At 49.8% G+C, this 26,837-nt stretch overlaps 1 protein-coding gene across 6 annotated transcripts in view; it reads right to left on the bottom strand.

Annotated features, from left to right (window-relative positions):
- NFATC2 (nuclear factor of activated T cells 2) overlaps positions 1–26,837 on the bottom strand; it is a 152,731-nt gene that overhangs the window by 111,932 nt on the left and 13,962 nt on the right. For 4 of the 6 annotated variants that reach the window (XR_004619869.1, XM_034641473.1, XM_034641474.1 and 1 more), the window contains exons 1-3: positions 26,528–26,831; positions 7,111–8,125; positions 1,840–2,011 (exon numbers count right to left, since the gene is read on the bottom strand). Coding sequence is in view for 5 of the 6 variants with exons in the window: in XM_034641473.1 (XP_034497364.1) it covers positions 1,840–2,011; positions 7,111–8,125; positions 26,528–26,657 (1,317 nt within the window). In the remaining variant the exon portion in view is untranslated. Of the gene's footprint in view, positions 1–1,839; positions 2,012–7,110; positions 8,126–26,527; positions 26,832–26,837 lie in introns of those variants that run through there. The other 2 variants (XM_019799591.2, XM_034641476.1) reach the window with 2 other exon arrangements.

Below are 26,837 nucleotides of genomic sequence, written 5' to 3'. Positions count from 1 at the left end.
CTAAATCCCCCTTCTAATCTGCCTTTAGTGAGTTTCTCTTTCTATCACTACTAAAGGCTTTGACTCCAACCCACAGATTAACGTCACCCTCCAAGCCGGAAGACTCCATCCTAGAATCGACAAGCCTAGATCAATAATGATACAAAGACTTCCTTTCCCAAAAAAAGCAATTTTCATGCACGACAAAGTAAATGGCATCAGACCAGCCCTCCCACCGTCAACAACTGTTAAGTGAGGGCAAACATATGTAAGTCAACTGTCGTCAGGCCCTAGACAGCAGGCAGCATAAGACTGTGGTCACTGAGGAAAAGGAGACACAGGAGGTGAGCCCATGTTCACGCCAGCTTTCCACCTAAGGACAGTTTCCATACCACCAGCATGGAGTCCCGTCCCCCACCAAGCATCCAAAAAGGTTATGCTTTAGAAATAAGGGTATTCCTTAAAGAAAGGCTTCCCGATACCCTCCCTGAGAGAGTCTAAACCCAAGTCTCAACGAGACTGATGCAGGGGGGAGCACGGGAAATATCTTGGTCTTTCCACAGGTCCACCCTCACAAGATGTAAAATCAAGTCCATACAAGTTCATAGTGATCAGCCCGTGATGGAACTGCCTTCTGCAGAGGATAACAAAATCCAGAGTCTCTATAATGTCCGATATATATGTTATCATCACACTGTCAGAAGATAATCAACAATTACTAGACATGCAAAGAAAGAGGAAAATGTGGCTCATGGTCAAGGAAAAGAAGGAAGAGACACAGATCCTAAAATAGCGATGATGTCAGCTCTAGAAAAAGCACCTGCTGGGATTTGCAAGTTCCTATACTAACATAAAAGTCCGTAACCAGGTGTGTATACCCAAAGCGCCTGTGGAGACTTCAGGGTTTGGGGGTTTGTGTTTTTTGCCTGTCTGAGCTCTACTCATGTAGTTTCTCATTAAGTAGTTTCAGGGGATGCTTAGGAATCTGCATTGTTAACAACCTCTCCAGAGGGTTCTAACACATCAGAGAATTCTTATCATAGAATACATCCACTTCAAGGCAAATACAAATAAAAGGTAAATTTATATGTATTGAAGGTTTTGCTTAATTGAGTTGGTGGGTGAGCACCGATCAGCAGTCTCAGGTTGAACAGATTACACAATTGAGAAAGATAATTTCAACTCTAATTATTTGGTAGAAAAACGCACACTTCCCTACTTATTTTGAAAAAAGAAAAAAGTCTGAGGTTAAATCAAAAGCCACAGACATAAAAGATAATGATTAAGAAAAAAACAGGAGGAAATGCTCATGGTATAATATAAGAAAGTCTCAGAGTACCAACCACTGTAACATCAAGCACATAAATGTACATTAATAGACATTGCCATGTTTGTGAATAGAAAAGGCAACAAGAAATAGATAAAATGCTAAGAATAGTTATTTTACGTGTAATTTTAATTTTCTCCTAGTTTTCTATATTTTGGAAGAACGTATGGAATTTCCTCAGTGGACTCACATCTGCAATTTAAACACAAAAAAATGGCTTCAGACACCACCTGTCAATACACAAATCTCTGCAAAATCTAGCAATTTTTCAATCAGAAAGAGAAGGGAAGAAGTAGCTTGAGCAAGAATATCATTTCTATCCTTATCCAGCTCAGGAAGACTTTCTTCTCTGGCCTCTGTGTAACTGGACTGGCTTCTGATACTAACTCCACCTCAGATTTTCCCATCCGTCAGACAAGTAGGAGCCTGAGACACATACCACAGCCCAACAAGCAACAGGCAGTGGACGAGCGGAAGTAGCTCACCTCGTGGCAAATGAAGGATACAAACAGGAAAAGAATTCAAGTCCATACCTGAACGACAGGGTGGCCACCAGTTGGAGCTTTGACAGCCCCTCGACTGCCTTCCGTCTCATAGTGGGCCCGGTGATGTGGCTTGGGCTGCACCTCGATCCGCAGCTCATAGGACCCCGACTGGTGGGAGAGCGGCCACTCCAGAGGAGGGAGGGATGCGGTCACTGGGATGCTGCAGGGGGAAACAGAATTAGTCATGTGTATGAGAAATCAGAACCAGTCAACCTGTACAATAAATATAAATGGTCCCGTTTCTGAAAAATCATGTCCAGTGGGTACATGAGTAAAATACTGGCTGTTGGGAAGCACATATTTCTCAGACAGCATAGGTAGGACTCTTCACAAGGTAGAGATCTTTTTCTTTGTTTTCTCTTCCATCTTTGATGACAACAGTGTGACTGACATCTCAATTTATGAAGCTAACTTTATTACATGTGAGTTCTAGCATACTTCTAACTGGTATAGCTTCTTTTCCTCTGGGAATTTTGAAGAGTACCACCTCTTACCTCTAAAAATCACCCTTTTACCAGCATGTTCTCCCTTTCCAAAGGAGTAAGTGTGGGAGAAGGTACACTGGAGTGGAAATCAGGGGCCCACGTATGTCACTAATGTGCCATGTTACTTTAGGCAAGTAACCTCACTTCTTTTATCTTCAGTGTTTTATAATACCGTAGCAAACGGACCAGATGGCACTGGAGGGTTATTTCAGCTCTCATTTCCAAGTCCGATGCTTTCAATTAAAAACTAATTCTAGAGAGAGACCATTTCCAGTCGTAGCCATTGCTTATCAGGGCAAGTACAGAACATCTAACCATAGAGAGGTGGCTAAATTTAGAGACCCCTAAATTTAAAGGAAGAGTAAATGTCCAGAACATGACTGAGTTACCCTCCCAAGTTCAAGTCCAAGCTCCACCTCCAACTACTTTGAGCAGATGCCTCTACCTCCCGAGGCCTTAGTTTCCTCAACTGAGAAACGGGGATACTGAGCTTAGTGCAATAACTCCTCAATAAATATTAGGCTATAATTATGTTTCCCTATATCTATTTCATAGTTCAAATAAATAATTATCTCCTATAGACAATCTAATTTACTTGTGGTTATAGTATTAGATGTATATGCCTTTACATCTGCAGTTGTAATGATGTGCGTTAAGTTTTATTTTCCTATAGAATCTTAAACCTACTCAGCACACTCATCAGGTGCTTGATATATGGTTAGAATTATGTCATTTAAGAGTTCACAGAGGTCTTAATGATCTATCTAGACCATCCCTTCAAAGCCTCAGAGAACATAGACAATTCCCCAAGATTACAAAGCAAGACACGCCAAGGCTACAACTTACATGTCTTGACTCTCGGTCCAGTGCTCCATGCACATCTCTACACTACCTCTTATCTTACTATTTAAAATACGGCCAAGAAAATCTCTCACTTATAGAATGACTCTAGAACAATACCTGACATTTGATAGGTTCTCAGTGACTATTCAGTGGGTGGGTGGGTAGATGGCTAGATGGATACATGAATGAATGAATGAGCAGTTTTATTTCAAAGAAGCCCTGTATATTTGAAGCAGCTTCAGGGGCACCTGGGTGGCTCAGCTGGTTAAGCATCTGCTTTGGCTCAGGTCATGATCCTGGAGTCCCAAGATTGAGCCCCGAGTTGGGTTCCCCACTCAGCAGGGAGCCTGCTTCTCCCTCTGACCCTCCCCTCTCTTGTGCGCTTTCTCTCTCTCTTACTCTCTCTCACATGAACAAAATCTTTTTAAAAAATCAAAGTAGCTTCAAAGTTCCAAGTACATGGATTTTTGCCACTGTGTCCGATTTTGCACATAGCATACCAATTATTAATCCAATCAGCATATTCTTTTCTGCTAAGCCCAGAGCTGCTAAAAGCTGACATTACCAACTGGATTTAGTTAAGCATTTGTAATGAAACCAATTCCATCCCTTCTCTATCACAGCTTTACCAAGGGGCGATGCGGGGTAGTGGCATCCCATAAACCCCATCAGGGCTGGAGCCCAACTTGAACATACAATCCAACTTAAAATTATATCCTCACTATGCAAGCAAATCTCCATCTTTTCTTTGCAACTATTTGCCTCCTGAAGTCCCCCTTACCCTGAAGTCTTAGAGTGTCCGCCTTAGTTTCAGTGCCAACATGCCTTCAGCTTCTTCCTACAGCCAAGGGGCCATGTGTGTTAAATACTCACACTCTCATTATGCATGCAAGTTACATTATTTTAAAGTTTGCAAAATAAGGCTCATAAAAAATCACTTCACCCCTGTATTATCTTTGAAGTATCAAAAAAAAAAAAAAATCAAGGAGTAGGAGATCCAGTGGGATATGTCTAAGCATCAACTTCAAATTTTCTTTGGTTCCAGAATAAGTCTTTGATGACTCCAGTATAATCTTAAGAATTAGACCATCAGAGCCAATATGAAAGGCTGCATGTGAATTTCAGCCCTCTGCTCTGCACCCCCGAGACAATTATTATCATGAGACTTCCCTGCACACCCTATCCTCTCACTCTTACAGAAAATTCTTACAAATATCTCCTCAGCTGGCACAAACTGGCGCTTGTAGGGACAAGGGTCCTCTACTAGCATTCAGAGCCATCTGGATCCAGCCCCAGAATGGGGATGGACGGAGAAATGATAAAGTCTTAATAAACAGTAAAGTCTCAGACAAATGCAGCAGGATCCTATTTAAGGTCAATGTTCTTCCCCAATCTCAATCATCACACGAATCACATTCTGGAGACTGATCGGTAGGAGTCAAAAACCCGAGGTTCTAAGTTCCCAACACGGTCATTAACTAGTGGGATGATCCTGGGCACATCCCCTCACCTCACCAAGCCCAGGTTTCTCAACCTGTACCAGGGTCGGCCTTACTCAGCATTTCCTAAGGTGATTCCATACAACTTTGGTCACAGAACTCATAACTCCGTGGCCAAATGGCCTTTGAGATCACTGCCTGTTCTGTCCACAGCTGGGAGTGGCCCCTGCCTCAAGATATCTGTTTAACTCTGTTAAACTCAGAAACTCCTTTTTTAAGGAATGCCAATCAGCCTATGATGGCACCGGTGTTCTCAGAACTGATCTCGAGGTGGGGCTGGACCAAAGCCCCCTGTGGTCCAGTTCGGTCTGCGGTGGGATAAGCAAGGCCTGGTGGACAAAGCCCTTGTCTACTCTCATCCCATTAATCAAAACAGCTCTACCACGATCTATTTTGGTCTTCAATTTAATATTTGCAAAAAAAAAAAAAAAAAGGCTTCCATTTACTGAAAGTAAACATGCATTGAAGAATCTATGGCCTCAGGACGCCTGGGTGGTTCAGTCAGCTGAGCACCCGATTCTTGGTTTCAGCTCAGGTCATGATCTCATGGGTCTTGGGATGAAGCCCCACATGGGGTTCCATGCTCAGCGGGGAGTCAGCTTGAAGATTCTCTCCCCCGCCCCTCCCCCATTTGCACTTGCTCCCTCTCTCTCTAAAATAATCAATCTTTAAAAAAAAACAAAAAAAGAATAGAGGCACCTGGGTGGCTCAGTTGGTTGAGCATCTGCCTTCGGCTCAGGTCATGATCCCGGGGTCCTGGGATCGAGCCCCATGTCGGGCTCCCTGCTCAGACAGGAGTCTGCTTCTTCCTCCCCTCTGCCCCTCCCCCTGCTCATGTGCTTTCTCTCTCTCTCACTCTCTCTCTCAAATAAGTAAAATGTTTAAAAATTAATAAAAATAGATAAAATTTTTAAAAAAAGAATCTACAGCCTCATGCTATTACCTTTACCTCATGGTTTTCAAAGTGTTGGGATTATTTTTACCTTCATTTTGATGGAATATCATCTGCTTCTAACCTCGGTGAGCCTCATTTTTCTCAGCATCAAAATGAAGATAAAACTAATACCAACCAGGGGCGCCTGTGTGGCTCAGTGGGTTAAGTCTGCCTTCAGCTCAGATCACGATCCTGGGGTCGTGGAATCAAGCCCTGCATTGGGCTTGAGCAGGGAGTCTGCCTCTCTCTCTCTCCCCCTCTCCCCTTCCCCCCTGCTCATGCTCTCTCTCTTTTTCTCTCTCTGAAATGAATAAAAATCTTTTAAAAATAAAAAAATAACAAAATAATACCAACCAGGTTTATATAAGAATGAAACAGTACATACAGAATACTTAGAATCGTGCCTGGCACACAGCAAGCACCCTTAAATACTGGTGATTGTCACTGCCATTCCTCTAACAACCAATGGGAGCTCAATCTCCTAGGACAAGGCTCAGCGATGAGAAAGCACTTCCTAAAGTGCTTCCCCCATAATTATAAGAGAATTCCCCTATAAAAATAATGGCTGCCCCTTTTTTTTCTTTTTTTGTACTCTTACTTTGTGCAGGCTCCATGTCAAGAATTTGACACCCAATCCTTGCAAACAAAACAAAACAAAAAAACACATGCTAAGGTGGGACCATTATTATCCTCATCTCATAGGGAATGAGCCAAGGTTTAGTATGGTGCTCAGTGAGAAAGGGAGTCCTGATTGATTAGCAATGCCTGCCCTGGGAATGGCATCAAAAAGGTGCTCAATGAGAAACAGGCTCCTGCATGATTAGTGATGCCTGCCATGGGCACAGCAGGAAAGCAGCACCAGAAATGCCTGTGATCACACAGCCGGTGAGTGGCAGAACCGGGACTCAAATCCAGTCCTGACGGACCCCAAAGGGTACATAATGCCATCTACATGCATCTCTTCTGCTTACCACTATTTTAAGCTCCTTGAGGATTGTGGCTCACAGTTTCTTTTTTTTGGACCCCCGGATCACCGCCGGCAGTGCCCAGCACATAGCAGACACCAACGACATCAACTCCTCTTACAAGAGGACAGTAAATTCCACACACTAAGGCTTGCTTTGTGTTTCCCAGAATGTCAGCTCCCTGAAGGCAGAAATTTTGGCCCATTTTGTCCACTGCGTGCTCCCCAACACCTGTAACAGTGCCTGCCTGGCCCGTAGCAGGTGTCTGATAAACACCTGCTCAGTGAATGAATGAATCGGCCAAGTGTCCTACCAGGGATCGCAGGCATCCTCACGACGAATCTGGTGAGTAAGGTACACTTATGCCTATCGTACAAATGGGGAAACCACAGCTCGGAGAATTTAACTTCCTTGCCAAGCTCTCACAGGCAGTAAGCAGAGAGCCAGGATGTAAGCCCTGTCTAGCGCCCCCCAACCAGAAAACGTCCCCTAAAAGTAAACCGTGGACCAGACCGCTTCCCGAGCCCACTCACCTGCAGATGGGAATCGCAGGCACCAGCTGCTTGGGCCAGGTGGGCGGCACCAGCAAGATGGACTCAGGGGCCGAGCTCCTCCCCTCCTCCTGCTCGCAGGGCCCCAGGAACTCCACGGCCGGGTAGATGTGGCGGGGCAGGCCGGCTTTGGGCGGGGCGGCGGACACCGGCGATGGGTCGGGGCTCGTCTTCCACATCTTGGGGGGGATGCCACAAGGCGAATCCGCGGCGAGGCTGTTCAGGGCATCCATGAGGACGGCAGAGCCAGCCGTGGGGGGGTACCCAGCGGGAGCGCCGTCGTCCCGGGGCTGCGGCGAGGGGCTCCGGGAGCGCTGGGGTGAGGCTCCGGGCAGCGGGGCAACCAAGGCCCCAGCACACGAATGCCTCCGCTTGGCACCAGGCGACGAGGAGCGGGAGGCCGGACGGGGCACGGGCGAGTGGCGGCCCAGGCAGCTGTCTTCAGCGAGGCTGGTTCGAGGTGACATTATTGGCGAGGTTCTGGGGGAATAATGAGCAGGGATGTTTTGAAACTGCGGACACAGGTCGTCGGGCCCGCCGTTATTGGGCGAGACGCAGGGCGAGGTGTAGGGGGAGAAGGTGTCGGAAATGAAGCTGGCAGAGGAGCCGCTGCTAGCGGGGCTCAAGCAAAGCGGCTCGCGGTAGCCCTCGAAGCCGGGCACAGGCAGGGTGAACCGCGGGCTGGCGGCCACGCCGGCCAGGGGCGGCTGCTCCCCCAGCAGGCCAGTGTCTCTCCCGCGGAGGGGACCCCCTGCCTGCATCAGTTCGTGAGATGGAGTGATCTCGATCCGAGGGCTCAGGCCCGAGGCCCCCGCTGGCTTGGCCGCCGGGCTCAGAAAGTTCTGCGGCCCTACCCTATCCGGCTCTCCGAATCGGCCGGGGGGTTCGCCAGGGAGACTGGGGAGGGGGCTGTATGGCTTGAGGCCATAGTCCAGGACTTCATCGGGGTATGCGAGTCCGGAGGGTGGGCTGGCGACCTTATGTGCATTCGGTTCTTCTGGAAAGAGAAGGGGGGAGGGAGGGGTCTTTTTAAGCCTCTAAAACAGAACTCCGGTGCAGAGCAATTACAGGCTGGGTTTTGTCTCCTGGTTTTTGTTTGTTTTTGTTTTTGCTAATCCCCACCACACCAAACCCCAAGCTGGAGCCCCCTTCCCTCGCCAGAGGAAAGGGAGGCCGCTCCATCCCAGATTCCTTGAAGACAGAGACCAAAGCGGAAAGACTTTGGTGCAGGTGCACAGAGCACAGCTTATCCAAGCCGTGCAGGACATGCTGGGCCCGTGGCTTTCAAACTTCCGGTTCCGTGGAACCCTTGGGAGAGATGCATTTTATTTCACAACTCAGTTCACACCGCATCTACTGGAGACTGCAACAAAAGCTTCACGAAACAATACTTACCCTGCTACCTACAATACACTCTTATCTTTCCTCATGGAGGGGTTATTTGGTTGAAATGCTGGTCATAACTCATTCAACAGATTTCCGGGTCATGACCCACAGTTTAGAAACCACTGACCTAGGCTCATCTCAGCATTCTGCGTGTCTGGTACGGCCAGAGGATGCGGAGGGAGACTGCCTCAGCTCTGGAGTCCAAGGGGCTCCGGGTTCAAATCCCAGCCCTTCACACCAAGCGTAAATAGTGGCTTAATTTAGAACCAGGACTCCTGAGTCACATCTCTTCTTGTGCCACTTCACAGATGGGGAAGCTGGGGCCCAGGGAGGGGAAGATTCACCCAAAGACACAGAATTTGCAGGACAAGCAATTGCATAGACAAGCCCCTCGGCCCTCATAAAGGCAGAGCCATGGCTCTATAGTCTCCCAAGCTACTGAAAACAGTGCTTGTAGAAGGATCTAATATTTCTTTAGTAGTGGCCTTCTGCTGACACCTCGAAAGGAGCCACGCCGGAGAGTGGATTGAGTGAGGGAAGGAGCTGCTCTTCCCGCCACCCTGACCCCTCATCAAGCTCCCCTACTCAGCAGAGGCTCCTCCACCCTCCCTATCGGGGCTTGGGTCCGCCTGACGCCTCTCTCTCACACACACCTTGTGTCCAATCCATCGCGAACCCTAATGGCCCTACTGTCAAAACATAAGCCACAGGCATGCGTGTCTCCCTCTCCACCACAAGCCCTCTGCCCTAAGCCACGAGCCGTCCTCTCTCACCTGGACTGTAGTCCCTCGTCCCTGGGCTCCCCACTTCTACCCTCGCCCCTTCCAGGCTATTCACCATGCAGCAGCCTCTTGAAACGCCCATCTGCAAAACTCTAAAAGCTCCCCCGGCCGTGCTCTAACGTCCTTAGCAACTTGCCCCTGAGCCCTGGCCCATCTCACCACTCATACCTCCCCACTTTTTCCCAACCTGACACAGCAAGAGCCCTGCTAACCCCTTCACTATTCTTCAAGTAGCCCCCGCCTTGAAGCTCTCGAGTGCTGTTCATTCCGCTGGGGACTCTACCCCCGAGATCCTCGCATGGCTGCTTCCCTTAATTTCTTCATGTGTCTGTTCCCTCTCCACCCTTTTCCCCTGCCATCTTTTCTCTGTTAACACCTGTTACCAGCTCACGCCACATCAGGTAATCTGTGGAGGGAATCTCATCCTGAGAGATCAGGGACAGGCAAACTGCAGCTCCTGGGCCAAATCCGGCCCACAGACTGTGTTTGTAAATAAAGTTTTATTGGAATGCACCCACACACCTATTTGTTTACATATGGTCTGTGGCTTGTTTTTGCACTACAATAGTAGAGTTGCTAGTTACGACAGACACTCTCGTGGCCCACAAAACCTAAAATACTGATTAGCTGGCCCTTTATAGAAGTTTGCAACCCACTCACTAGACTCTCTGCTACACCAGTGTTGGAACCGTATCCGTTGAGGCACGGCATTGTTTGCCAGGCACTTGGTACAGGCTGTCCATAAACATTTGCCAAGTGAGAGCAAACAATAGAAAAATCAGGCCCAAGGTCCATCCAGCCAGAAACGGGGCATCTTCCTAAAGTTGTGTGACCAGGGCTCGTCTTGGGGGGCCAAGGTGGCTGCATACGTGATTCTCAACCTCCTGGTGCCCTTCCAGGACCATCCTGGAGTAAATGCTGCCTGGCTTAGCTGAGCTGCTCTCATGGGGTCCAGATGGTGTCCCAGCCCAGGTGAGAGCCCAGAGATGGCTTCCCACAGCTCTTAGGGTAAAGATGACCAACCTCAACTAGACCAGCCTGGCCAAGCCCGGCCTGCCACCTCTGGCCTCACCTCCCTCTCCTCTCCCACATCTCTCCCTGGACTCCAACCAAACCGGCTGTCTTTCTGCACCTACCTCCTTTCTGCCTCAGGACCTTTGCACTTGCTGTTCCCCCTGCCAAAACAGCCGCTCCCCCCACCACACCCAGGCCCCTCCTCTACATAACTAAAGCTATTCATTCCTTCCAGCTAAAGGGTCAGGTGCTGGGGAAGTCTTCCTGGTCTCCTTGGCTAGATCAGAGCCCACTCACACTTCTCTGTTCTGCTCCATACAATTCCCAAAATTCAAATTAAGTAATTTTGAAGTTAGTTGTTTATTGCCGGCTTCTCTCCCAACCTCCAGCTCCACCCCTACCAACAGGAAATTCTATGAGGACTCTTTTACCCCCTAATGCATTCCTAGCAGTTGAACAGGACAGCCCCCCCCCAAAAAAATATGTGTTGGTTGGCTAAATGAATTTTTTAAAAGTGAGTTCACAAAAGTCTAAACGAAATATTTAAACTACTACTCAAAGATGCTAATATCTAAACCTAAAGGTAGAAAGATATACCCTCCAGAGGGTAATCTGGTAATACCTATCAAAATTCCAACACACGTATCTTCGGAACCAAACAATGTTGCTTTAGAAATTTATCCTGCAGCTAAACCCTCACATGTGCAAAATGAAGTATGCATGAGATTAGTTAATGCTGCCCTGTTTGGGGCGCCTGGGGGGCTCAATCAGTTAAGTGTCTGCCTTTGGCTCAGGTCATGATCCCAGGGTCCTGGGATCAAGTCCCGCATTGGGCTCCCTGCTCAGCGGGGAGTCGGCTTCTCCCTCTTCCTTTGCCCCTCCCACTGCTTGTGCTCCCTTTCTCTCTCTCTCTCAAATAAAATCCTAAAAAAATAAAAAAAATACTGCCCTATTTGTAATCCCAAAAGACTGGAAGCAACCTAATGTCCATCAGTTGGGGATGGTTGAATTCTGGTTTGCTCATACCATGGGATACAATACCGCTAGATTAAGAGATGGAAGTTTTTTCTGCATTGATACGGAATGACCACAAGATACAGTGTCAAAGGAGAAAAGCAAGGTACATACAGCACGCACAGAATAAAAGCAGAGGATAAAAGAATGCAAACACAGATACACACGCCCACTGCTGCTGCTCACATAGGCTCTCTCTGCTACAGGTAACGGGGACTTCCTCCAGGGAGGGGAACCAAGGAATCAGGCAGCAGAAGCGTGGCAGGAAGGAGACAGAAAAGAAAGACAGGGGCGCCTGGGTGGCACAGCGGTTAAGCGTCTGCCTTCGGCTCAGGGCGTGATCCCGGCGTTATGGGATCGAGCCCCACGTCAGGCTCCTCCACTATGAGCCTGCTTCTTCCTCTCCCACTCCCCCTGCTTGTGGTTCCCTCTCTCGCTGGCTGTCTCTATCTCTGTCCAATAAATAAATAAAATCTTAAAAAAAAAAAAAAAAGAAAGAAAGAAGGAAAAGAAAGACAATTCCCCAAAGAAACATACTTTTAAAGGTGGCGGGGCATGGCGGTGACATGACAGGATATGTAGCGATGACGCCCTGGTTTCCAAAGCAGGAAATTGAGATCGAGTCCTACTCTGCCACTAAATAGCTGTGTGACCTTGGAAAAGTCCCCCACCTTCCCATTTATAGGACAGCACTAAACAGATCGGTTTCCTTGGTCACGTCTGGCTGTGAAAGCCTTTGGTTTTTCTAGCTGGGGTGTGTAGGGTCTCAAGTTCTTACGAAGAGGCAATCGATCACATCTTGTATCTATATGTGCGTGCGTGTACACACACACACACACACACACACACACACACACCTCTTCCCGGCAGGTAACAGAGTGCAGATTTTTAATCTAGCGAGAGATCAACACCAAATCCACGTCTGACAACATTCTGATAATCCACTGCTTTGTGAACCAGCACAACAAACCACAAAACATCTCTTTGCAAAAATTCCGGCCTTATCAGATGAACGGCATCACGTCTCATCAGAAACACCCCCTCAGGCCTGACGTGAGCCGTCCCAGAAACTCGGCCATGAAAACACACATCACTCACGCCCGCTGGCAGCAACGCGGAGCAGAAAGGCCGGTTTGCTGAGCGAAAGCATCCGAAGCATGCACACTGGTTTTAATTAATCCAAGCAGCAGAGTTTTTCCGTTTTCTTTTTCCTCTCAAGATTCTCGAAGTGTCACAGCAAGCAGGGAACGCGAAGGAAATTTATCATTATTCCGTGCTCAGCCCTCGGGGTGTTTGGCGGTAAACACCCCAGACGCACCGCTCCCCGTGAGCACTGCTCTTGAAGCAGCTAGGACTCTCGGCTCTCTCTCCTTGCACAACGGCCCCCGTCCCAGCCAGCCCCTCGGGCTCCCGGCCATGCCCACACGGCCACTGGGCGAAGTGGGTTGTACCTTAAAGCCACCAGATTTTCAGAAGGGTTCCCAAAAATCTCTTTTTACCACTTGCATGATCCTTGCTATATCCATGTACCCCCAGTAAATACTATTTACTTAATACTTCTACATTTAAATTCACTCACATAGTACTTTAATTTTTTTTTTAATTTTAAAAGGAAACTTTATACCACTACCACAAGTGGAAAATCTGTGTCACGTCCGTAAATAGAAGGTAGGGTAAAAACACAATAAAAATAAAAGTTACTAAATTCGAGATTCGAGACACTGTGGCTGGCCAAAGGGACTACCCTGAGGCCCCCCCTTTCTCTGCCCCTGAAAGCTCTCTTTTTATTGAGGTAGACGTTATATATACAGATTTTGACAAGGTAGAGGTCGATGAGTTTGGCCAAATGTTATACGCCCCTGTAACCACAACCACAATAAAGCTGTGGAGCACTTCCCCAACCCCAGGAAGCCTACCTTTCTTAAGGCTGGAGGGGGGGTGGGCAGGGAATGGCAAGTGCTAGAAAGAAAGGTGTTAAAGACATAGGAGCACCCAATGAGACTCTGCCTTGGACTCATTCAAAGCAAAGTAGCGCTGCAAAAAAAAAAAAAAAAAAAAATGGTGCTCGTTACATGCCATGTGCTCATCAGTGGACCACATAAAAATCACCTCATCTGCCGTGGGAGCTACCTAGCCCACACTCAAGGCATCAGTGCTCAGAGAGAGGAAGAAGGTAGAAGCTATGATAGGTGATTCAGAGGTTGCTGTTCTAAGTCCTCTGTGCCTCCATGTCTTTGTACATGCTGTTCCCCTTGCCTAGAACTCCCTTCCAAACCTCCTATCCTCATAGTAAGCCATTATTTGTCCATCAAGATTACACTTGGGCCACCTCCTCCTGAAGGCCCTCCGTGATTCCCTAGCCTGGGTCAGGAAGCTCTTCTCCTGTGCTCCCAGAACCTACAGAATCATGTAATGAAGTCTATCGATTATAGCTTCCCTTGTCTGTCTCCCTACTGGACTGAACTTTCTGAAGGCAGACAGGGATCCTAAGTCACTAATAATAAACCGTGAGGCAGCTAACATTCATTGAGACCTTACATGCCAGGCACTGTGGTAAGCACATTACATGCAGCGAATTATTCCATCCTCATAACCACCTGTGAGGTGGGCACTGCATATTCCCCTTTTACAGATAAGGAAACTGAGGCACAAGGAGGTGACTTAACTTGCCCGAGGTCCCACAGCCCGAACCCGGGCAGGCCTGAGAGCACCACCAAGCACCAGGCCAGGGATTCTCAACCTCGGAACCAGCAACTGCTTCAATGCAGAGCGAGAGAGTTCTTTCGTGTGGGGGCTGTGGCGTGTGCAGCAGCACCCCTGGCCCTTAACCACGAGATGCCAGTGACACCCCCACCCTTCTCCCAGTCATGACAACCAAAAACATCTCCAGGCATTGCCAAATTCCTCCGGCCAGGCAGAACACCCCCCGCGCCAGCTGAGAACCCCTGCTCGGTCCTGGACGGCCCTGGGGCCGCACGCGGGGCCTGCACACAGCAGACGCCCCAGAGACTGACGGAAGCATTCACCCAGGCCCTCAAACCCAAAATGCCTCAGCGAGGACAGACCTGCTCACCATCAGCCCCAGCAGGTACATCCTGTCTGCTGCAGACATCGGAAGTCCTGAGTCTCAGCACGCTCCCCGTCCTCGGCTTCCCGGGGGCTCCCCCCAGCATCCAGCCCCGGTCAGAGCCTGCAGGACAGGACCAGACTCCCAAGTCCTCACGGTGATGAGGTCAGTGACCAGACACTGAATCCACAGGAAGCCTGAGACACACGGACTAAGCACCTAAGAAACCGGTTCTATCAGTGTACCCGTGTTGTTGCTGTTGTTGTTGTTGTTGTTATAGAAAGAAAGACTTTCTAAATGAAAATTCCCCCTTTTTCAGCTCTCACTGCTTTATTTTACAACTTGCCAGCACGACACACACTAGCCCCCAGTGTCCCCAAAAGCATCAGAGGAAAGAAGGGTGGGGCGCCTGGCGGGCTCCGACAATGGAGCGTGAGGCTCTTGATCTCGGGGTCCTGAGTTTGAGCCCCACATTGGGCACAGGGCCTACTTACAAGAAAAACGGAAGAATGTTTTATGAAAATAAGATGGGGCTCAGTCGGTTGGGCATCTGCCTTTAGCTCAGGTCCTGATCAGCAGGGAGTCTGCTTCTCCCTCTGCCCCTCACCCCTCTCTCTCTCTCTCTCTCTCTCACTGTCTCTGTCTCTCTCTCTCTCTCAAGTAAATGAAATCTTAAAAAATAAAAAATAGGGGCACCTGGGTGGCACAGTGGTTAAGCGTCTGCCTTCGGCTCAGGGCGTCATCCCGGCGTTATGGGATCGAGCCCCACATCAGGCTCCTCTGCTATGAGCCTGCTTCTTCCTCTCCCACTCCCCCTGCTTGTATTCCCTCTCTCGCTGGCTGTCTCTATCTCTATCGAATAAATAAATAAAATCTTTAAAAAAATAAAAAAATTTAAAAAATTAAAAATAAAAATAAGATGGATTAGTCAGTACCTTGGGAAATCTTTTTCAGTAGCCTTCAAAAAATATGTGGAATAGGTCAAGAGGGCCTCCAACACCCCTTCCATTTTATGCTTTTACTCTTTCCCCTGGGCTATCTGGGAGCTGATCAACTAAACCTTACTAAAGTGTTAGTGACTCAGGCTGCTACTCACCATAACAAAAGCTGATGATAGCTACCATGTCTATACCACTCACTTTATGCCAAGAACCACTGGGTACACATTTAATGTTCATCTCACAAGAACCCTGTGAAGCAGGTGATACCGCTTCCAAGTTTTACCAACAGAGAACAGGAAGCTCAGAGAGGGTGACTAATTTTCCCAAGGTCACACAGCTTCTAAGTGGCCGTCTGGCCCCTCCACCTCCTAACCATTAGTCTCGCCTGCTATTCATGAAAGGGGCTGTGCCTTGGATGGCGACACCTTCACCCCAACCCTGGGATTATGAGGTACCCCAAGAATTGGAGCTGCTCTGGGGGTTCCATCAGGAGGCAACTGACAGCTAAGGACACGGATTCCTTTCTTCTGAAATAGTCACAGTCCCTCCATTTGCCCCAGGATTGAGTCAACAATTTATTTTTAAAATCACTCTGAGGCCACGCGGTGGTCTCTGCCAGCGTCTCTCCTCCCAGAGCCTCTGGCGGGCCTGTTGCTCACCCTTGGGGACACACGGCCAAGTCTGAGGTGGCCATTCAGTGCCAACCCACCAGCCAACAGATCGCTTTTGAAAAAAAGGAACGGCAAGAGAACATCTTCTCCGCCTAGAGCCACGGGCGGGTGGAATTTTCAGGAAGCAGAATAGAATGACCGAAATAGAAACCCAGCTAGGGAACCACCGCAGGGTCTGTCCTTGGGGGGAGGGGAGGGCACAAGGAGAACCCGTGCCTTCAGGCCTGAATGACTTGGAGGAGAGGAGCCAGGTCACAGCCCAGAAGCCAGACGCCCCTCCGCCTGGCAGCGGGGCCCCGGGGCTGCGGCCGTCCCTGTCTGAGGTGATGGGCCCACTGCTTGATGAGCTCACGGTCCAAGGTGGTGCCAGTCACAGGCCCTGGGCTTGAGTCATCACCGTCTGTTGCCATGGCAGCACTTAGGATGCCACGACCTGCACCACAGAGGACGGCCGGAGGAAAGGGGAGAAGGTGGGGGGAACGAGCCTGCCTCCCACTGCCGGCCATTCTCCTGACCCCTGCGTGTCAGGGGCTGTGAGGGATCGATCACCAGAGGAGCGGGCAGGTGGAGGCTTTCTTGTCTGGTGGCTCACACCACCTAAAGCAAAGCCCTTTTCTGAAAAGCAACCTCAAGCTTTGCCCTCGAGTAGTAAGTTCAGCGCTCAGCAAACTTTCCCCAAAGCCCCCCACGCCCCTGCTGCCCCCACCAAGCGCACGCACACAACCGCAGCCGGATTCCTCATGTATGGATTGTGTGTATTAATAATGACGGGGAAGCAGGTTGCCACACTCGCCCCTCGGAGATGACATACACAGACGCAGGGCATGAAAGGCGAGAAATTCCATCCAGATAAGTCAGGTCCAGAAATGCCAGAAAGGGGAAGAAAGGCAGTTTACCATCCTGTCTCGTCCATGGGAGCCACTGGAAAAAGCCACCTTGAACGCTATGCTCTTTGCTGACCTTGTCCCAGCGAAGACAGCTGTCTGCCTTCGCCAGACGGGACAGAAAAGAAGGCTCGGTCCTGCTTCCCAGGCAGCCTGCCATGAGGCCAGGCGCCCGGGATACAAGACCCAGGATGATTTGCAAGCAATCAGCCTCAGACTGGCTGCTAGCAGGGCCGTTTGCAAAGCCACACACACCCACAGGCAGACACACACTCCTTTGGGAGAGAGGTTGAGAAGTGTGTGGAATCTGCAACCCATGGGCCTCAAGGTCAGCTTTTGGAAGGAGGCAGCAGGGACCGGCCGCCTGGCAGACAGGAGGCCTCATTGCCAGCCTCACACTGGGGTGGGAAGAACCACCTCTTGCTGGTTTAGTCATTCCAAGGGCCTCTCCTGCTTTCAAGAAGCTCAGAGACCTTCTATTTTTATTCATCGCGATGGCTGAGACTCACTGTGCTGTAAGCTTTCACGACTGCTACCTCCCTGTCTGACGCTTACAAGGCCCCCCACCCCCTGGAGGTAGGTATTATCAGGTCCTTTGTGTTACAGATGGAGAAACTGAGGCTTACGGGTGCAGAGATTCACCCAAAGTCACAAAACCATCAGGGGCAAAGTTGGCTTTCAAATTGAGACATCGTTTAAGTGCAGTGAAACTCACAAAGGTGAAATGTACCTCTTTTTTATATATGTATGTACTCGGTCATTCACCGTTCAAGATATAGGCCATTTCCATTCCACCCCAGGGTTCCCTTGTGGTGCCCCCTCCCCCCCACCCCACCAGGAACCCTCACCCAGCCTCTCTTCTCGCACCAGAGACTGGGTTTGCCTGTTCTCGAACACCACATAAATAAAACCTTACAGAATGGACAGGTTACATCTTTCACTCAACATTCTGACATTCATCCATGTGGTGTGCGGCCACAATTTCTTTTTTTTCTATCACCTTGTAGTATTCCCCCATACGATGAAACCATAATTTATTTATCCGGTCACCAGAAAATATACTGCCTCCCTTTTTAAAGACAGCCATGTGAGACTGAACCGGACTTCGTGAGGCCCATTTCTAACAGAGAGTCCGTCCCTCCACACTGGTCATGGGGTGCGTAACAGAGAACATGGCCCAGGCAGCTTCCTCACCAAAAGGAGAAGGAAAGGTCTGCTCAGAACTAACCAGAAATAGACTTCAGATAATCCTCCCTCAGAAACAGGGCTGGCCATGGCCAACCCAACCTCTCCGTCAAATGCCTGAGCAAGGGCACTCGGGTGGGCACGCACTTTCCAACCAGCTCCCTGAAGACCCCTCGCCTTCACACCAGCACCTCAAAGCTGCTCCCCTTAAGTCCCACAAACCCTGGCACAGCCTTGAAAAGTTGATCGCCCCCTTTATTTAGCCAACTTGAAATCCAAGTGGAAACTTCCCCCTTGAGAACAGTGGGGCCCCTGAACTCTCAGCCAGGAGCAGAGATTTAAAATTAATACCTGATTGACGGACAGTTCCTTTATTTACACTTCCCCCCTGCCCCCCCCCCTACAGTCTTCATTTCGGTGCCATGCTCCCAGGGGCGGGCACACTTAATCAGTGGCCCTGCCAACCCCGGTCATTAATGGCATTCCTCCTTTCTCCACGGCAACAGAGGTGATGTCACCCTCTGTGGATCTCAGACCGGCGGCCCACCGTGTTAGGAGCACGCAGGTAAACAGCCTGTCTGTGGTCTTTACAGTCACCGTTGCAGGGCCCACAGACCAAGTTTTTCCCCTCCTCATTTAATGTCCCCCCTCCTTGCAGGCATGCCCAAGCAGGTTTGTTTTGATAAGGGCCTTTATAAATCCTGAGCTTTGCAGGCGACTTTCTTCCCTTCAGAAAGCTCACCCAGGCATGGCTCAATTAAAATTCACATGGGAAGGGCTGGCTTTTAGAAATGCATCTTAACTAAAACAGGCCCCATGGAGAAAAATGTGCTTTCCCCAAACCTCGGATTAGGTCTCTGCTCTGCTTGCAGCTTTAGTCTGCCTTTGGGTATATATCCCCTCCCCCACACCAAGGTGGGGGAGCATTAAAAATCCAAGGCATGGGGCTTTCCATCTGAATGCCAATTTATAAGAAATGCAAAGGACAGAGGAACATGTTCAAAGACACCCCAGGAATGCCATTGGCCAAATCCAGCACGTGGCGAACAGTGCAGGAAAACTGGCCTTGTTTCTTGGGCAAAGAAATAGCAAGAAAGCAGATTGATGGGGACCATTCTAGAATGAGACACAGTGGTTACATCAACCAAATACAACATGAAGGTCTTGTTTGGATCTTGGTTCAAACAAATTAACTATAAAAAGATGCTTGTGAGACAAGCGGGGAATTTGCAACTAGATCTTTGAAACTGTCATTATTGTTGTTTTAGATTTGATAATGGCATGGGATTTTTTTCTCGAGTCCTTATCTTGGTAAGCTACAGACTACTCTAGTTATTAACAAAATAGTATATCATCTGGAATTTGATTTAAAGTAACCAGGGGCGGGAGTGTAGAAAATAAGTGGGGTAAGGAGGAAAGATCAGCCCTATGCTGGGACTTGAAGCTGGGTGGTGGGAACGTGAAATTGTATCATTTCTCTACGTTTCCATATTTTGGGTAAAGTTCATTACAAAAATTCAGGAAAAAGTCCCCCTTGCTTTAGGGGCAGCCCATATTGGGCTCTGCTCCAGCTAAGGAAGTAGACAGCCCCCTGATGCATCCAGGCAAGAGCCCCAGGGTCGAGTCTCTCGCCTTCTTCCCTGAGCTCAGTTTGAACAATCAGCAGAAAAAACAAACCTCACACCAGCCTGGGGAAGCCAAGTTTGGCTGGAGCTCTGTGGAGCCTGCGGCGGCTGTTTCCTGTGCTGGGAGGAAAGGAGGAGGAAGTCCCTCCGTGGGGGGAAGCCACAAGGCATCCATCACACTGCACTTTCCAGGGCTGCTCCTTCCTGGCCCTGGTTCAAGGGTCCCATGGGGCTAGGGCAGGACACCTGGGGAAACCCTGCCTCCCCAAGAGAGGCAGCCACAGGGGAACCTCCAAGCCCCGTAGTCTGGACATTGAGAGAGTTTTTTGCAGCCGGCCCAGTTCTGGGGCCAAGGCAGGAGTCGGAGGAGTTTTTTTTAAGTCATTACAAAAGGTGCATTAAGGCAGATAGCACCCGCTCAAGCCAGGCAGCCAGGGGCTCGTCTCCAAGGACCAGAATCTTCTTTATTCCTGGCCGGTCTTCTCTTAAAGCTCAGCATTCATCCAAGGTGAAGGCTCTCTGTTGCAAGGAGCCAATACCCTCAGGAAGTCAGGGTGCTGGAAGCTCTCCCAGAGCCCATCACCCAATCTCTGCACAGCCCTGCCGCACGGGCTTCGAGCACACCGCACACCGAGCACACTGCCTCCAGGTAAGCTCACATCTGCCCCAGCAGGTGAGCCCTACCATCAGCATCCCCAGCACAGGTGAGAAAACACAAGCCCAGAGATCCAAAATCACCTGCCCTTAGGCATACCACTATTAAGGAATTATGCAACTTTCCCTCCATTCATTTGGCAATTACTTATTGTGTGCTTGTTAATGCCAGGGACTTTTGCTTGGCCAAGGTCATGCAGGTAGGAGGCATCTAAATCAGAATTTCAAGCCAGGGTTTTCTGATTTCAGACCTGGTGTTCTGACCCACTGAGCCAATGGCCTCTGGGGCTGGAGGAACCTGTGGGCCCGGAGGCATACACAACGATCCCCTGGGAGGCAGAAAGAACTAGAAAAACAGCAGAACTCCCATTGATTTCCTGTGCTTTATCCTCGTTAGTTTTGCTGTAGGAGTAGGTTCCCCCGACCGCAGCAGCAAACATCAAGTTGATGATTCTATAAATATCAAATATAAGGGGCAAGTGCAGCCCGGGCTCCAGTATGTGGGACCCCCCCCCCAAAGCTGGAGTCCATGACCTTGTGGCTGAGTTGTAGTGCTGACAGCAGGGACTCGGGACCCCAGCTGCCCGGGTTCAAGGCCCAGCCTGCCACTTACCACTGCATGACTCAGCAAAGGCAACGGACACCCTCCCCCCCACACTCCCCCCCAAAAAAAGGGTCTGACTTCACCGGTCCCGAGGGCAGCTGGAAGATTCTAACGTCCAGCCAGGACTGAGAACCGGTGGCCACAATGCTGCATTTTTCAAATATGTTCAACTCCCCCGCCTTACAGGATTAGGACGCCTTGGGAACCAACCCAAATGGCACTGCTCGAAGGTTTTAAGAGCCTCACTCCCAATCACCTCCAGAACAGAGGGCCTTGAATTCGGAAGCGTGGACGACGTGTGTTCAGTAGTGAAGTACGATTAGGGCAACTTTCTGCCCATTTCCTTCACCTCCCGGACAAGCCACCACTCAACCCTAGCCCTCATGTCAGCTTTCCGGCTGCACCTGGAGACACTATTTGTACAAAGCAGGCTTAATAAGGCCTGTCCTTAACTCCACACAGAAGGCAACGGCTCTGAATGTCACACGTGTTTAGCGAAACTGCTTGCGTAGGGTTGAGCTCTATTTTTAGTAAGCACCCAAATATAACCCATGATACCCTATCCCAGCACGTCGTTCGTCCCTATTTGCTTACCAGGCTGTGTCCCACACTGGCCTGGGGGCCAGACAGGGGTAGGACCACATCGAATTGTCTCTACACCCCCACAGGGCCTGGCACCAAACCAGCATTCAGTGAGTGTTTGCTGAAAGAATGAGGTTTTAATTGTCCCCGGTGAATGGGTTGAGAGCAGGTGTTCCTCAGTGGAAATGCAGGTGACAAGAGGGGATGGGTTCCAGCGGGGTCTGTGACTCTACCTGAAAACGGTATGAAAGGCGCATGGAGGGCAGAGGGGGATGGGGGGGCATGCAGAGGTCATGCACGTGAGCAGCGTGTATGTACCTGATATCTGTGCAGGTGTGCTCCCACAGTGTGTGTACGTATGGGATCTGTGGCATTCGTCAGCTTTGCAAAGGGCTGTGACCCCGAAAGTTTAAGGACCACCAGAACTGACTCTACAAGACCAGGAAGTCTGAAAGATCAAGGTTGGTACCATTTGCATGAGCTTACCAGGAGGGACACGCCAGACCCATCGAGGCCTACCAGCCGTGATCACGCCCGATGGGTCAGTCCCTGACACAGTCCGGAGGGGATGTGGCACTTCTGGAGGTGACAGGGACTCCCAGCTCCCATCCAACTCTCCCAGTGTTTTACACATTGGGAGAAGTACTAATTCATTTCATTGAATTCACGAGTACACACAAAGGAATGAAACTTCCAATCTGTCCACTGACAGCCAGCACACCTCTCTCCCCTCCACGAGAAGGTTAGAAGCACTGGTCATGACTCCCCGAGCTCTGTCCCCGTTCTCTCTGTTGCTTTTTTTGACTGAGGGAGACAGCTAAGCATAGTAAGAGTCTACTTTGCATCCCTCTAAGCAAATAAATTTGAAAACCTAGATAAATAAAATGGACAATATCTTAGAAAGATATGGCTTACCAAAATTGACTCCAGTAGACACAGAAAGTACAAGCAGACCAATTCCCATAGACAATCAGGAAGAGAAGAGAGAAAGCAAGCAGAAAACCACCCCATAAAAAGGCACCAGGTCCAGATGGCTTCACGGGGGAATTCGATCACAACTTTATAAATGGGATCGTCCCAACAATACATATGTTGTTCCTGAGTGTAGAAAAGGATAGAAGTCCGAACCTAATAGCACACCAAAAAGGACATTACAAATATCACTCATGAATACTGCCAACAGGAATCTTAAATATTATCAGACACCAGCCCCACCACCATAAGTGACCAAGTGGGGTTTAAACCAGGAATTGTTCCATATTTGGAAATCTATTAGTATAAGTCAGCATATAAATAGATCTAAGAAGAATAAAATCATTTTTCCATAGATCCTAAGAAGTCTATGACATAATTCAACTCTCATTCCTAATCAAAACTCTCAAGAAAATAGTAATGGGTAGATACCTCCACGACATAATAAAATCCATACACTTCAGTCCTAAAGTGGACACCTGAGATATTCCTGCCGAGGTCAGAAACCAGGCAAGGGTCCCTGCCATTTCCACTACTGTGTGGCAGGCTGCTGAAGGTATTCTCAGTCAATGCCATCAGACAAGAGAAAACCAGAGAGGCTCTAGCCCAGCGAGGGCAGGGCCTAGGTCTTATTCCCTATTATAGCCCCAGGATCTAACACAATACATGCTCAATAGTTAGCTGGATGAGGAAATGAACGATGGCTCACATTAACTGAGCACCTCTATTAACAAAGCCAAGGGTTTAATAAAAGGCTCGTAACAAATCACATTCTGTATTGATTTAACTGAGTCAAGGGGTGCCTGAGTGGCTCAGTGAGTTGAGTGTCTGACTCTTGATTTCGGCTCAGATCATGATCTCAGGGTCATGAGATAGAGCCCCGTGTTGGGCTCCACACTGGGCATGGAGCCTGCTTAAGATTCTCTCTCTTCCTCTGCCCCTCCTCCTCCCCTGCTCGCGTGCACATGGGCTCTCTCTAAAATAAATAAATAAATATCAAATAAATAAATAGGTCGAGCCATTCAAGGCAAACAACCCTGTGAGATAAGTAGTATTATTTTAGCTATTTGACAGATAAGCAAACCAAGATCCAGAGAGGTTAAATGACTCGTCCAAGATCACTCTGTTGGTAATTGTTTCAAACTCCAGTCTTGCCATGGTGCCAGGCCCCTCACAAACTGCTCTGCATCTCCCTCATCGACAGGAAAGAGCGAACCCTCACATGCGGGTTCAGAGCGCAGGCCGCGGAGCAAGACAGCCAGGCTCATGTTTCAGCTCTGCCATTTACCAGCTCTGCTTTCTTGGGGAAACTCCGTCACCTTTCCATGCCTCCCTGCCTCCTCTTTAAAATGAGGGCGACAATAGTGCCCACCTGCCAGGGTTGGAGGGTTATTGCAGGAGCCAATAGGCATCTGCTAGGCCGCTACAGTTCATTAAATAAGCATCCGACTTCCCCCAAATTCCCAAGTACCATCACCAAGTTCTGACAGTGTCTGTCCCATTCACAGGTGCTTTCCTTCCTTGACTTTTGCCAAGCTCGCGCACAGAGCTAAGGGTAGCCCTCATATGCATCACCAATATATTGTCACCTAGGACAAAGCCCAACGGCAAGCTAAAGGCTGGTGTCAGTCCTTGGGCAGTTCCACCATTCAGAAGCAGAGAGGTTGACCCCATTCACATCGGGGTAAGCCAGAGCCAGACCCACATCTGGAAGAGCTCGCTTTGCCTCCCACGGCTCACAACACCCCTTCTCTTCCTCAGCCATGATACTTCCAACTTCCCAGCAAGCAATCATCATTTACAGAATCCAGAGCAAACTCCCCACTCTGGGGGAAGAGGCGGGCTACACACAGGAACTCCTTTCCAAAGAGCACAGTTTGGAAAGGAGGGACTTTACAATGAAGAAACCCGATAAATACTACTCTGGCCAAGTTGATCAAGGTCAGTATCAACAGTGATCAATCGAGTTGATAATAGGCACCTTGATAGGATGTGATGGACACGGTCACTTCCGCTGTGTGGTCTTCATCCCCCAAACCCATAGGCCCAGTCTTTCCATGAGGGAAACATCAGAAAGACCCTAACTGAGGCACACTCCACAGTATACCTAACCAAAGCTCCTCAAAACTGTCAAGCTCATAAAACACAAGGACAGTATGGACTCCGGTTCACAATAATGCATCAGTATTGGTTCATGAATGACAACAAATGTATCCATAGCAATGTAATGTAAATAAAAAGGGGACCTGGGTGCTCGGGATACGGTAACTCCCCATACTGTCTTTACAACTGTTCTGTGACTCTCAAACTGTTCCCAAAAAAATAAAGTTTGTTGTTGTTGTTGTTTTAAATGATTCCAGGGTTTTCACTGTGGCCATTTAGACACCCATCTGGCGGCCACCAAGCACTGCTTGCCAAGAAAAACTATAAAAAGCACCTCCCATCAGATTTGGCTTGGAAACTATTTCCCCGGAAATCCCCCCTGTGCAAAAAAAAAAAAAAGAAAAGAAAAGAAAAGGAAAAAAAAGAAAAAGGAAAAAAAAAAGTTAGCTGATTGTGAATCTGGGAGGGGTGTAAGTACTCGTTCCCTGCAAAATGTGACTTTAATCTTAACAAACAAAGACCACGGATGTTAAAGGAACCTGAAAGGGATCGTTTGCAGATTCTTAATTGTATCTTTTCAAAGCAAAGGATGGCCTCCAGATTGCAATTCGAGAAGACTGGTCTCTTTTGCTGGCTAATTATTTCCATCTCCAGCCAAAATACAGAATCATTTACTCATTACCATCTTCCCTTGGCTCCGAACCAAAGCAAGCCCCTCACCTAACATGGCCAGCAAAGACCATGAGGGATGGAAAGTCAAAACTTCGCATTCACCTGCCTTACCCAGCATGTCTGGGAAGCACCAAGCCCCCAGATATCTGTGAGAAGGCCTCCTCCACAAACCAGCCCGTGCAAGCCCTTCCTGCACTCCGGATGCGGCCAAGCCCGAGTGCATCTGGAAGCTACCAACAGGCCTGCCCCTGAGGCTTCAGCAAGCACAGGCTGGGCTGGGCTGTCAAAATCAGGAAGCCTGGTTGGGGTTGGGTGTTGGGGGGGTTTTTTGTTTGTTTTTTCCAAGACAACCTGCTAACCAGAAAAATACAGTGAGGTTGGGCATACGACTCCTGCTCCCTCTACCAAACACTCCTGCTGAACCACGTGAGGCAACGCCCAGCCTGGGGAAGTCCCCAGCCGATCGGGCACCTAAAAGCCCAGACTGACAGGTTGCTGAGGCAGGAATAGGCTTCTTCTTTCTGAATCCACATGCCAGCCTTGACCCCTACACCCCGCATCCATGACGACTGGGGGCTAGGGGAGCACAGGACAAACCTCAGACGGATGGCTCCCCTCGGGGTGATTCACAAAGCCTGCAGAACCCAGGGACGAAAGGGGCTGGCTTCCTGACACTGAAGTCAAACCAGCCTCCAGCATCAGACGGAGACAGCCTCTTCACTAATTTGCACACACAGTCCCCAGCAAACTCCGATCCCGGCGGTGCTGTCTGGAGAGAGGAGGGGCAGCGGCCCAGGCCCTGACTGACAGTCCGGCTCAGCTGCAGCCTGTCTATCCGTTCCCTCCCTCCTGCCTCCATTTTTTGGCTTCCTCACCTCTTTCCTCCCTCCAGAGGCAAACCAATTACTTCCTTTCCCCTCCGAAGACCCTGCAGCGGGCAACCAGCCGGCTGAGGCCCCTGCCACCTCTTGCTTGGCTACCAGTGACCCTCAGGGAGAAGTCACCAGTAACCGGAGACTGACGCCCTACCGGGCAAGAGTGAGCCTACCGCCCCCTAAGGGTGGCAGCCGTCCCAGACGCCTCATGCCCTCCCTCTCACCTGGGGAGACGCACCCCTCCCTCCCTGCAGGCCCCCCCGGAAAGGGTGACATCGGGACCAAAGAGGGGCCCCGTGCCCACTCCGCAGGCCCAAGCCCCCGCCCGGGCTCGGGGTGGGGCCAGGCCGGGAGGAGCCTCCACCGACCTTCGATTGGATTCAAATACTCATAGTCGAAGAGGATGGAGAAGTCAAACTCGTCTTGGGGGCTGCCCCCGGGCTCGTGGCCTGGGGCGTCCCCGCCGTCGGGGTCGGGCTGCTGCTCCGGGGCGTCCATGGCGCGCAAAGCGGCGGGACGGTGGCGGGGCCGGGGGCGAGCGCGGGCTCGGCCTCCTCCTGGGCCCCTCGCCGGAGGGCGGGAAGGGAGCAGGAAGCGGGGCGGAGAGGCGGCGGGGTCCCTGTCCTCGTGGGGACGCACGCGGGCCCGGGGATGGCGCGCCGGCGCAGCGGCTCCTGG

This window comes from Ailuropoda melanoleuca, chromosome 13, assembly GCF_002007445.2.
Source record: "Ailuropoda melanoleuca isolate Jingjing chromosome 13, ASM200744v2, whole genome shotgun sequence".
NCBI classification, from domain to species: Eukaryota; Metazoa; Chordata; class Mammalia; order Carnivora; family Ursidae; genus Ailuropoda; species Ailuropoda melanoleuca.
The sequence above is the reverse complement of the archived record's forward strand: the minus strand, read 5'-3'. Positions and strand labels throughout refer to the sequence as shown.